The sequence below is a fragment of the Dermacentor andersoni genome, chromosome 11, assembly GCF_023375885.2.
Source record: "Dermacentor andersoni chromosome 11, qqDerAnde1_hic_scaffold, whole genome shotgun sequence".
NCBI lineage: Eukaryota > Metazoa > Arthropoda > Arachnida > Ixodida > Ixodidae > Dermacentor > Dermacentor andersoni.
Genome location: NC_092824.1, coordinates 29,301,586 through 29,313,987, shown reverse-complemented (window position 1 = coordinate 29,313,987; position 12,402 = coordinate 29,301,586). Strand labels below are relative to the sequence as shown.

The 12,402-nt window shown below is 47.7% G+C and overlaps 1 protein-coding gene across 1 annotated transcript; it reads left to right on the top strand.

The window, feature by feature from the left end:
- Positions 1-6,956: 6,956 nt before the first annotated feature.
- LOC126517779 (FGGY carbohydrate kinase domain-containing protein-like) lies at positions 6,957-10,968 on the top strand. Its single transcript, XM_050167570.3, has 2 exons — positions 6,957-7,072; positions 10,522-10,968. Exons 1-2 carry the CDS (start codon positions 6,970-6,972, stop codon positions 10,782-10,784), a joined length of 366 nt encoding a protein of 121 aa, XP_050023527.3. The 5' UTR covers positions 6,957-6,969; the 3' UTR covers positions 10,785-10,968.
- Positions 10,969-12,402: the final 1,434 nt, after the last annotated feature.

The following is a 12,402-nucleotide window of genomic DNA, read 5'->3' as shown; positions in this document are numbered from 1 at the left end:
CAACGATATTCCACAAATGTGAACAGCCGCCGGATAAATCTGTAAGCGACTACATAACAGCGCTATGTAAGCTAGCTACGCTCTGCAACTTCGGTATTCGACCACAGATGATAGTAACAATGGCGGTTTCAATAAGACAACGCCTACTGTAGGCCGTACTGCTGAGTCAGCGTTGATATCAACAGCTACACCAGCGCCTTCGGTGGGGACTTCGACAATTTTACAATTTAAAGGAATTCCTCCGCGATGGGTTTGTGTGTGGCCTACGTGGCGCAAATCTCCAGCGATGGTTACTTGCGGAAGAAGATGTCACCTGCACGATGCACTAGTGACGAGTCGAATAATGTACCAGCTCCCTTTAATTTTCCCCTCACTATCGCAGCTGGAACGACTTGAGGTTTTGCACAGAAAGGGCCTAAGGAGGGCTCTTGGCGCTCCGCAGACTGCTCCTAACAATGCAGTACTTTATGAGTCTCTTTCGAGACCTCTTAGCCTAGTCGCTTCACAAAAGTTATTGATGCAAATTGGGCGCCTCAAACAGACGATAGCCGGTCGAGCCCTTCTACAGAGCCTTCGAAAGAGATCCGAGTCCCGAGCGTACTTGGCCCTTAACACTCTTGGTTACCTGGGTCTTGACGCTAGAGGTCGAGCGAAGAGGTTGAAACCACCTTGGTCTTAGAACATTACCTTATGTGCTGTACTCTGTATAACGCGGAAAGCAGCGTGTTATTCGGGTCTCTCAAAAATACAGGAATTCCCCACTGTTCTCTTCAGGACATTGTTTTCCCGCACGGGAACCAGATAGATAGAAAGGAGGTTTCTCGCCTTCTTTTAAATTACCTGCAGGACACGGATTTCGCATCCACATGGTGACCTTCGGAGTGACTATGTGTAGTTGTGAGGTCTGTGTCTGATTTATATGATTTATGTATTTTAAGTGTCGCTACGGTGGAGCAATTGCCGGGAGTTACTGCAAGGCTAATCCCACCAGTAGCCTACAACCACTGAACTCAACTCAACAAGGTCTTTGATGCCGCTGTCAGCGCAGAGCGCGCTGTTCAGCGACAAGAGAGGACAGTACTACCGGAATAAGCAAGGTTGCGAGGAGCGGAACACACGGAAATGCTGCAAAAGTTCCGCAACCAAGCCAGTTGAAGTTGCGTGAGCGCTGTTGGCGCTGTTGTGATTGGCACAGTCCGAATATGTGCCGCGTGTGAAAGCCGCGTGTGCCCACAGTCAAAGAAAAGCAGAGATCGAGAAGGCATACAATAAAAAGGAAAAAAAAAACTACGAAGATAAACTCTCAGCGCAATATTTCTGTGGAGCCACTGGAAGAACGCCCAATCGAGCAACAGCTGTCTGCGCTTTATGACCGAATGCTATAAAATGCGAGTGGACTGCCCAGAAGATTGCGGTCCGGCTGTGTGAATAGTGAATCGGTGATTTTTAGGTTGGTTCACGCGCGGCTTGCTGTGTGGTCAGCCATAACACATATTGCGCTACCTGGCCCATGAACTCACCCCAGCTTGAAAGGGAGGGCGTTCATCTTCGCAAATGGTCAGCAAAATCTTTCAGAGTACCCGGATCTATGTTGATGACTGAATACCTCAAGCATTAGTCAAGCAAGTTGTGATTGCTCGTAAACCAAGGAAGTGGTTGCGACCTAGTGGGAGGAAACTTTGTTTTAAACGTTGGGAATCGCAGTGAGGGGCACACAACTGACAATCCTTAGTGTCGGCCTGACACAGATGCTTCAGAAATATCAGTCTGTGTTCTCTGAAGAAATCACAGGAAACATAGGGAGCAGCAGTGTAACCTGTAACTGACTGAAAAATCAGAAGCCCAAGCTCTTCGAGGCACACTTTGTTCCATTTACCATATGCTTGACAGTTGAAGGCGCCTGCTCCTACAAGTAATAATACAAACCAGTCATTTATGAGGTGCTCGCCTTCTATGATTGTTCTTTAGAAGGAAAAGCAGTGGTGGAATTCCCGCAATGCGAGTTGCTACAGAAGGACGTACCATGGCTCCCGAGCCAAGACACCAAGAGGCTTTCAGTGAATTGAAGTAACTCTTATTGAAACGAACTGTTCTCCCTGAGTATCATTAGTACAAGCCGCTATTCATTTCTTCTCATGCCTCGCCCTACAATGTTGGAACAGTGTCACCTCACGTGAACGGTCTGGGTAGGAAGGCAAGGATTCTTTTCGCCTTCGCCTTGCGAGCCTTGGGTGCTGCAGAACCGAATTACGCTCAAATAAATCGTGGACTGGCAATCGTGAACTCATTTTCACGCGTTCATTACAAGGCGGAAACTCAGATTCTTCACGGACCAACAGCCCTTTCTAGGAATAGTTGGCCCTTGGAAACCAGTGTTGTTGTCTTAGTGCATGACTCTGTGGTGTCTCAAACTTGCAACGTACGATTATGAGCATAAATATTGATCAAGTAAACGTCATCAGAATTTGGATGGCCTCAGTAGCCTACCATTTCCAGCGTGCTTTGAAGAACTGCATGCCCATGGCGACATTCAAGGTCCTTCCAGCACTACGTCTTACTTCAGAGCAATTAGCCACCTTGACTGAGAATGAAGAAGTTCTCTCGAGAGCCTACACTGCTCTTGAACAAGACACGCTAAACCACACACAGATGAAAGCGGACGACTTTGCCCCGTATCGAGGAAGATCCACACAGTTCGCAGTTTACGACGGTTGCATTGCCTGGGACACTAGGGTTCTTGTACCAGCAGCCGCACGAGAGCAAGCAATGGATCTTATTCATGCAGGTTATCGCGGAGAAACTGCGATGAAAGCCTGTGCACTTAGTTACTTGTGGTGGCCGAGCCTTAAAGCAGACGTTCGATCTTGCGCTGTGCCAGCGCAGAGAAGATCCAGCCAAAATTCCGATTCCTCACTGGACACAGCCACCAACGTCGTTGCACACTGTGCACATACATTTTGAAGGACCTATAGAAGGACACACCTTTTTCGTAGTTGTGTACGTCTTTACCAAGTGGGTGGAAGTGAGAAAATTAACCACCCGACTTCAGTAGCGCTCATTTGGGAGCTGCGATCACTTTTTGCGACGTTGGAACTACCTCGAAAGGTAGTAAGCAACACGAGAACAACGTGAGAGCAGGAGCCAACGTTTCGAGAAGTTAACTTGTCGAAACGTTTGCTACTGCTCCCCCCTTGTTCTCAGGTTTCCGATCTTCTTGAATTTCTATCTCCCGCATTGTCGCGTTTTATCTGGCCTCGCAAGGTAGTGAGAGATAACGAGCCATTGCTCATTTAGTTCTGTGATAAATCTAAGATTTGTACTGAAAAAAGGAATGCAAGCCGTCACCTCTGCGATTCATCAGCCCGCAACCAACCCTCAAGGTGAAATATATGCTGGTGAGCTGAAGAAAGCACTGGGCCGAGAGAAAGATCCCGATTCCTTAACCTTCGAGTTTCCGGATTCTTATTTCGGCTGCATACTATGGTTCATCAATCAACTGGAGCTACACCAGTTGGAGCTATGTTTGGCCGCGAACTACCGACACTCATTAATCTCCTCGTGCAGGAAGTTAGAACTGCCGACGAAAATGAATAGCTGCCCAAGAACAAGTTTTCAGGCAGATGAACTTGTATTCGTAAAGCAATTCGGAAAGAGTGCTTACTGGCGCCCGGATCTCCTCTTGAACCCTATAAGTCGCCGATCATGGCACGTGAAGTGTGGCACAACCACCTGTAGACGACCTCTGAATCGACTAAAGATGTACCGAGGTGATTTAACAGGCAGAAATCGAGCCAACGCCGGAACTTTCGTCGGATATAGACTTCGACTCGAAGCTAAACCGAGCACAGATGGCCCCGGAGCAACATTAGGTCGTGGTTTCGAGGTGATCAACACGCGTTAAGCGGATGTCTAACTTTTGCAGGTGGCTTTCCTCTAAGGGGGAAGCGTTTTTTGTTTGTCTGTGTTTGTGGCGTCTGGTTGCATGCGCATTTACATGACACTCGAGTGCTGTGCTAGACGGCGTGTGCGTGATGGGGCCTGCCATGGTGCTGTGGAACTGATGGCGCTTCTGATATCCGCCTGCAGATGACCACTGATACGGAAACGGAATTCAGCCGCGGTGTTATGTTTCTGGTGTGACAAAATTTAAAAAGTAGTGCTGTATGATTGGGCTAGAACGGCGCAGGCTTTATACTGGCGTGGCAGAAAGAAACGAGTTCTATTAACTTGAGACCCAGCTGCGCTCTACTTGACGCCTCAGTTACACTGATTGTCATACACTTGCGAAGGCTCTTATTGCCACAGCAACTATATAGACAATTCCGGCACATTTCCATCGTCGCCGTCACCTTGAGCCTCTGTATAAAATTTAAGTGCGATAACGCCGCGTTCGTGCGCCATATGCTGTGGGTGAGAGTGAAAGCTTGCGAGAGTGAACTGAGAAGGATGGTGGCTCGACTTCGCGCACGCATGGGACAAAAGCGCGGAGGAAGCGCAGCGTCTTCCACCACGTACATCTGCTCCGGCTGCGGCTGCATACGCGCGGCAAGCGAAAGCGATCTGCGGTGAGTGCAGTCTAGGCGTGCCGAGGGCTGATGGCTTGTGTGCGCAGTGTTCTCGCCGCTTTGTTCGCGTTAAAACAAGGTGCAGCACCAAGGGCAATTCGCTGCTGCGCTCTTCCTGACGTCAGTGCTTAGACGGCTAGCGGCCGTGGTCGTCGAGTCAGATGCGTTCGTGTTTGCCTGTGTACACGTGACACCATGCTTCTTAGTTAAGTTAGTAAGCGAACTTAAGACGCTTGGACGGCCTATAAAACTATCCTTTCTTCATATAGCTGTCTGATAATTTGCTATCGCAATCGATGCTTCGCCTTTAGGCAGAAAATGCATCATTTTTTTTATTGCCACCACATCTCCCAGGCAAACAACTGCGCGCTCTCCTGCACGCCAAAATGTCTTCAATAAAACTACTACATCCACACTACCGTGGTTTCTGCTTGTTGCCGCAGCGGCGCCTCACTGAAGGGCGCCTGACGTATTGTCGCACTTAATCGGTTGACGCCGGTCTATCAGGAAAATCACACGGCTCTGCAACTCTGGTATGGAACCATCACGAGCACCACAACCTCTGCTACCACTTCACTTCACTACCAGCTTCACTACCAGCTCGTCAGGAGCCACGCTGCACATGCACAGTCCCACGTGACGCTTCTCGTCGGCTGCTTTGCTTTCTTTGCAGGCACAAGCAGTCCTTTGGAAAGGAAGTCTTTGGTAGCGGCGGCGTCATGAATTCGTCCTGTGCTCCGGCATGCGCGCTCTCATGGCCGTTTCGGCCTCCGTGCTCCCGAGTGCCTTTGGCAAACGCGCCAAGATGCCGCTCTCCGTTAGAAACGGCGTCTTTAGTGCCCGCACATCTCCGTATACAAAACCATAGGAACTTAGCGCATTGCTCACGTTGACATTCTCAGAACACTTCCGCATGTGTACTGCACGGAAGTTTGGAGAGGATTCTGATACCTGCACTTGCAAACAAGTCCTGCGTTCAGTCCACTACATGCACTGTTTCACATCGCGATGATGTTCGATGTTAGCATTGAGGTCTTAATTGATGGGCTTGTCATACTGTCTGCCTGAACTGCGATTTTCGTCTTCCTTCTTCCTTTGAGTTGATGAAGATACAGCACTTCATGATTGAACACATCTGTTTCACTGCTTAAAGGCTGCTCGCTACCCGGGAAGCTGTTCCTTTTCTCTGCGACGAGCCGCTATGCGCGTGGATTAAATTTGTTAAGCTAGCCAGCCGGCTATTTATTGCATTATTGGCTTTTGTGACGACACTCATATTTATCTTTGAACACAGTTTGACGATACGCACACAAGAAATTCCCAACAAGGAATCCCTCACTTAATACCTACGCACCGTGGAATGATCGATAATGAGCCGGTAGACGCATAAGCAAGCATAATTTTGATGATTCCTCTGAATGGTGGATGGCTTTCCTCGACTGTATACAAGTTCCGTTGAGTGCCATGTGATGTACCTCATTTGAATCGTTAAATCAAACTCCGGCCGCCTCCCGAGTGCAAGCACGAGCGAACAAGTGTGGCGCATTGCATTTGCTCTGCGTCGCGTTCACCAGGCGCTGTCGACATCCTATCCGTTGTAGCAACGGCATTCGAAATCGAAACATTGTGTTCCCAGCTGGAGCATCTGTTTCGCGTAGTCTCCCGAATACGGAAAAAGGGCCAATGGCGGTTCCTGCGATTACGGCCCCTGTAACTTCATCTGGAGTCCTTGGCATGATCAACAACCTCCAAAGCTGTGGTCTTTTCAAGACCTAGAACGTTACCCTCCATTGTAAACGCGGCAGTACAAAAACTTCAATATGTTGGACATTTGGCGTGCACCTCGACCAGTGCCTTCCCTTCCCGTCTCCTTTTCGCAGTGCCGTTTACGAGGCCAGGGCAAACTGTAACTCGGATCGATTTCTCTAGCTTTCTTCGAAGACCTGTCTCCTGCTTTAATGGGCCATATTTGTCCGAACATAGCTGTAAATGATTAATTTGTTTCAACATAGTTCTTTAGAATTGAACGTTCCACTAACATTTACTGATACCTGCTGGACGGCTTCGCTATCACATTGTTGACCATACGAATTTGTTCTTCAAGCAGCCTCATTGTTAACTGTAACACCTGTAGCTGAATTGAATTCAAAATTCTGGTGTTTTACGATTTGATTAATAACCACGCCGCAGTGGACGACTCCGGAATAATTATGACCACCAGGGGATCTTTGGCGGAAGGTTATTGCATTTCGCCCCCATGCGAATGCGACCGCCGCGTCCGGCATTTCATCCCGCGTTGTGTTATTCGAGTTCGTTATCTTTCAAAGGGCACTGTTTCCGAATAGAGTCCCAGTTTTCTTTACTTCGAAATGTGGCTCGTTTGCAGTACGGGACACGCCACATCATGGACGCACTGGCCGGCACCGGTCACTCAGTGTCCAGCCTCCTCATGTGCGGGGGCCTGGCCAAGAATCCACTTTATGTTGAGCTGCACGCAGACGCCACGGGTGAGTGGTAGACATAGATGCACTTGCATCATCATCATCATCATCATCATCATCATCATCATCATCATATTTTATGTGAATGAGTGCTGTTGCAAGTTGCGCAACGCGCAACTTTCAACAGCACTCGTTCATACGCTAGTGGGAGGTGTTTGGCAAGAAAGGTGATGCTAAATGTGACGCTAAGCGTTTAGTACATTCAACATGTTTCCTGTAGCTGTTCCGAGGAGCGAGAAATTTCCGATTTCTGTCGAATGAAGAATTACGATCCTGGACAGTCCCGGTACTCTCCGAGGCGTCCCAGCAACTACGACCGCCTCCTGCTTAGCACGCGGTAGCCGTTTCGTTACCTGCCCATAGCTACCGCCTCCCACTGTGGAAGGAAGGGAGGTGAGTAAGGAAAAACGTCTTTGCACTGCGTTTTCAGTGCACGTTAAATAAACCAAACAATTCCAATGAATCGGAAGAACCCCATTACTGCGTCTATATTATTTCAGTGTGGCGCTTTGGGAAGTTCGTCCGAAAAATTTAGGATCTGTTTGAATGTCCACAGAATACTGTTTCTATACTGAGTTTTTCGAACGATGCAAGCTTTGTATGTAGAAAGGTAGTCAAAGGTGCGAAATATGTAACTGTTTTATTTCCTTTGTTATGTGCCGCGCTTCTCCGCCGTCATTTAATTGAGGACTGCCTGTAGATTTGGAAAATATGAGGCGTCAACTATTTCGTGGTTGGCTTACGAGCAACTATCTTCATGCCATGCTTTTTCAGTGGCTAGCAAAGTCGCCTAATCCTGCCTTTTTGCATTAGGCAGGAACATAAACAGACTCTCAAAGGAGGCGAATGTCGCATTTTGCTTACTTTGTTTATTTCCGACATTGAACATTGCAAAGAGAAAGCCGGGGCAGTTGATAGGAAAATACATGAGAAGACACCTGCTAACTCCAACACAGCAGATTGTCACAGTTACGAAACATCATGCCTTCGCATGAAAAACGAGGAGTGAAAGAAACAACATTGGCCATTGGTCATGTGCAAGAATAATAAAAGGGCGTTCTGGTCTGGAAAACCACCTGTTTGCACGCGCAGCGTATTTTTGAATCTATATGTTAGTTTTCAAACCATAGTATTTGATTTGTATTAGCAATAACAAGTATAATCATATATTAGTCACATATTTGCAGAGTGTTGTCGCCCTAAGTCAGCACGTTCATTCCGCTGGCGGGCTGACGACCTGGTGATACCACTTCATATCTAGCTGATGTGGCATGAATTGAATCTTGAGTCATATGTAGCAGGAGTTCCCAGGCCGAACCACCGGCGACGAGCTCCTACACATTGCTGTGTAGCGGATGCCGTGCTCTACGGCGATGTTTCTATTTCCCTGTGATACCTTTAGGGACATGGAGACCCTCATAAAATGAATCCACCACTCACACAAGGAGCACACTGGCACTGCATTATTTGTGAGCTCGCCTCAAGAACTTTGTCCTCGAAACTTCTGCGGCATTTACTGCTGCACATTTTCGCCATGGTAGTCAAACGAGCCAACGTTTAAGATATTTTCGCAAAATGCCTCGTTTGCAAAACTTGTTTGCAATGGTCGTATCGACACAAATAACTTTACAAATTTTATTTTTTTCCGCATAATTTGCGGCTGTACTTTTGTATAGTTGCCGTAGATACTTCAGCTTGTCCAAACCTGAACCGGGCCTATGGGTCCAGGACTTCAACCAATGTGCATTACTGGTGTCTGAGGATTCCCTTGTTTATCCTGTGTTAATAACATCGCCTCTATCTTCCTGTGAGCCAACTGCTTTCTTTGCAAATGTAAAAGAGACTGATCATAGCTTTCGTGTGTGTGTGTTCGTGAATTGGGTGTGCTGTTTACATTTCTACGTCCTTTGTGTATATTATAACTTTTGCCCAACCTCTCGGTAAGCATGCTAGGTGGATGGGCCGACAGACATTTCCAGCTCACCATTAAAATAATCGTCTCTTTTGTGTGCCATTCTAGACTGCCTTGATGTATATTTTCTTATATGTCATTGCTTGTACTTTACCGTGCCATGATAGGAGGAGGCAATCTACGGGGCCTAAATCGGCACCCACAGAGAATGAGTCATGAAAGTCTGCTATTTGAATGTTAGGGTATGTAAAGATTAGCGAACGTATAGGATGGTATGCAGGTTGCTGTCTGTGAAGAACTTTCACATTACCCGGAAGAAAAGTACAGATGGGCAGTACTTCGCTCTATAGACCTTGCATCACAAGGGCTACAAGCTCCATAGGTTCTGCACTACGTTAGGGTTGCCTTATTGAATCCGTGCGAAGCGCAACTACTCTATCGGCAACAGCTATTGCTTTCAGCTACCCGAATAATAATGATTCCGACGTTAAAAATTATACGCAAATTCGGAGGTTTGTCCGCTAATGCCTAAGCACTCTTTTGCTCGGTTGTTACTTATCATTGGCTTTTGTTTCCGAAATTTCAGTTGCCCCACCCCAAAACTTTAATTTAGTCCACCTTAACATTTAAGTTCGTTCTCTCCCAAATTTAAAGCTGACCCGCCCCCAAATTTTAGTTCGCCCGCCCATACTAAAGGCTTCCCCGTGCATTTTGGAGGCAGCCGTACACATCGCTAGTGGTAAAGTGTCATGCTTTGCGCGTTGCGGATACGATTTAGCTTACAAAATTGCCAGGGTACATGCCTAAGAATGCTTACGAATTAATAAATATGCTTATTTACTCCCTTTATTCTGCATGAAAAATTCATAGCCAGCACTGGTAGAGCGTAATACTTGCCCTGATGAATAACATATGTTGCAGAAATCTTCAGTGGATTCAATGGGCAATCAAAAGAGCAGCGGTTGATTTGCCCATGCTTCGTGTACGCTTAACTATAGTATCACGTGTTGTGGTGGCACTACGGCAGCTTCTAGGCCCACATCGAATGCTAGAGGCAACTGCCAGAATGGCGGCTAAACTTCTATACTGACAATGGCCGTAGCCATCACCACAAGTTTACTTGTGCACGCTGTTTAGACGTCCAAAGTAATAGAGACTCATAGCGTGTCCACTATTCCTGCAAACGGGGGTAGTTTGGGCGGATTGCCTGATGGTCGGGGGTGTAAACGTGAGCGGCCGAGCGGTGCAGCCGCCTGATAACGTAGAGCTCAGTTAAAGTTGCAATAACCTACTATATTCTGTTTCACAGCTGGTGCAAATTTTCAGCTAGACGATTGCATCACTTTCGAAAATTTACACCAGCAGCTAAGCAGAGTATAGTAGTTGGCTCTGTGTTTATGTGGCTGACCTTTGCACCACCAGCTGGAGCCACCAATCTGGCCACTCACGTTTACGCCCCCGCTCATCCGGCAAACCGCCCCCGCTTGCCGGAATACCGAACGCACAAAAATTCTCTAATAACATGGCTGCCCTTTCTACGCAGGGTTGCCGGTGTTACTACCCTCAGAGACAGAGTCGGTGTTGCTCGGTGGCGCCATCCTGGCGGCCAGCGCAAGTGGTCGCTACTCCAGCGTCACGGAGGCTATGCTCCGCATGGGCGGCTCGGGCAAAGTGTTGGCGCCGCGTTCGAGCGAGCGGCGGTTCCACGATGCCAAGTACGCCGCTTTCCGCGCGCTCCTCGACTGCCAGCTACGTCTCAGGGAGATCATGTCGCCCGGTGGGAGACCACCGTCCTCGTGTTCTTGACCTTAATTCTAGCTCCTATTCTTACGACCTCGATGCAGCCCCCCTACCACCTCACTCGGCATCCAAAGGAAGGATACGAAGGCGTGGCGCTGATGGAGGCCTCCTCGATCGCTCAGTCGCGAAGTCAACCAAGAAGTTGTTTTTTTCTTACTCTCTCGGACGGCAGATATCTTCGTGATGAGCTTATTCCATCGTTATTCCATCGGAGTGGGCATGGTGATACGACAAGGCAAACAACGATGGCTTACGCACGCTTTTCTTCATTGTGCAGTTCTTCAGTTCTTGGGTACCTGCACGGCAGTGCGGCTCGACTACGGCTTTCCAGCACCAGGGTCCGTCCATCGGCAACGCATCGACTCTTCTGGAAAGCGAGAACGACTTCGCCTACCTTTCGCCCGTCATTCTACGACAGCCAGACAGCACATGCACATATTCGTGCACGTGCACAATGTTCACGACTGCGCAGCTGCAACATCGTGTACCGCATTGGTGGCGAAGGATATAAAACCAGACCCGGCTGCATCGCTTTTCGGTGGGCATGGTGGTACGACAAGGCAAACAACGATGGGCTTACGCACGCTTTTCTTCACTGTGCAGGTTAGTAGGTTCCCAGAACTACCTCACGCTTCTTTTAAATCTGATGACCTGTTCCTTCTCGTGCTTCCATGCCCAAAAGCCTTGGTTGATCTTTTTTATGCTTTGCTTTTGTTGTTATGTGGTGACGTTGAGAGCAATCCCGGTCCCAGTACAGGTTCGCAAAAAGCGCAATCTTCGAATGCTGTGGAAGAAATTTTGAAAACGCTTAAGGATCTAGACGAGCGATCTATAAGAATGGAAACCCTACAGAAATCTATGGCTACGTCAATATCAGACCTAAAGGAAAAGCAGGAATCAGTTTGTCAGGTGGTATCAGATATAAAAGCCAGATTAGAAAGAGTTGAACAGCAAACGTTTGCAATTGAGCGAAAGCAGACAGATCTCGACGACGTGCGGGATTCCGTAGTCCGCGTCGAAAAGCACACGCGCACACTCCACTCAAGACTAAACGACGCCGAAGACCGCGCTCGCCGGAATAACTTGTTCTTCTACGATGTGCCTGACTCCGCTGATGAAACCTATTCCATGTCGGAAGAAAAAATACAGAAAATTTTCGCCAATACGTTAAAAGTGGATATTTCAAGTACCAACATAGCCAGAGCGCACAGAATCGGGCGATTTGCCGCAGGGAAAGCACGGCCACTAATAGTAAAATTTGAAGCATACAAATGTAAGGACTTAGTCCTTTCCAAGCGCCAAGTTTTAAAGGATGAAAAAAAAAAAATATCCGTAAGCGAAGATTACTGCCCAGCAACAAGACACTGCCGCAAGAAGCTGATCGAATTTGGAAAAAAAACACAAAAAAGTCATTCAAGTTGCATTACAATAAATTGATTATCGGTGGAAAAACGTATGTTTACAATGAAGCTCATAATACTGTAACTGAAATAGCAGCTTTCGATAGCACACAGAACGACCTCAGCCCTCGTACTCTTCGCTCTGGACGCGAATTCCCATTAAAAGAAACATAGTGGAACGAACGGGGAGGTGGTTCTCAGCTGTGTTCTTGCTCAGTGCTTTT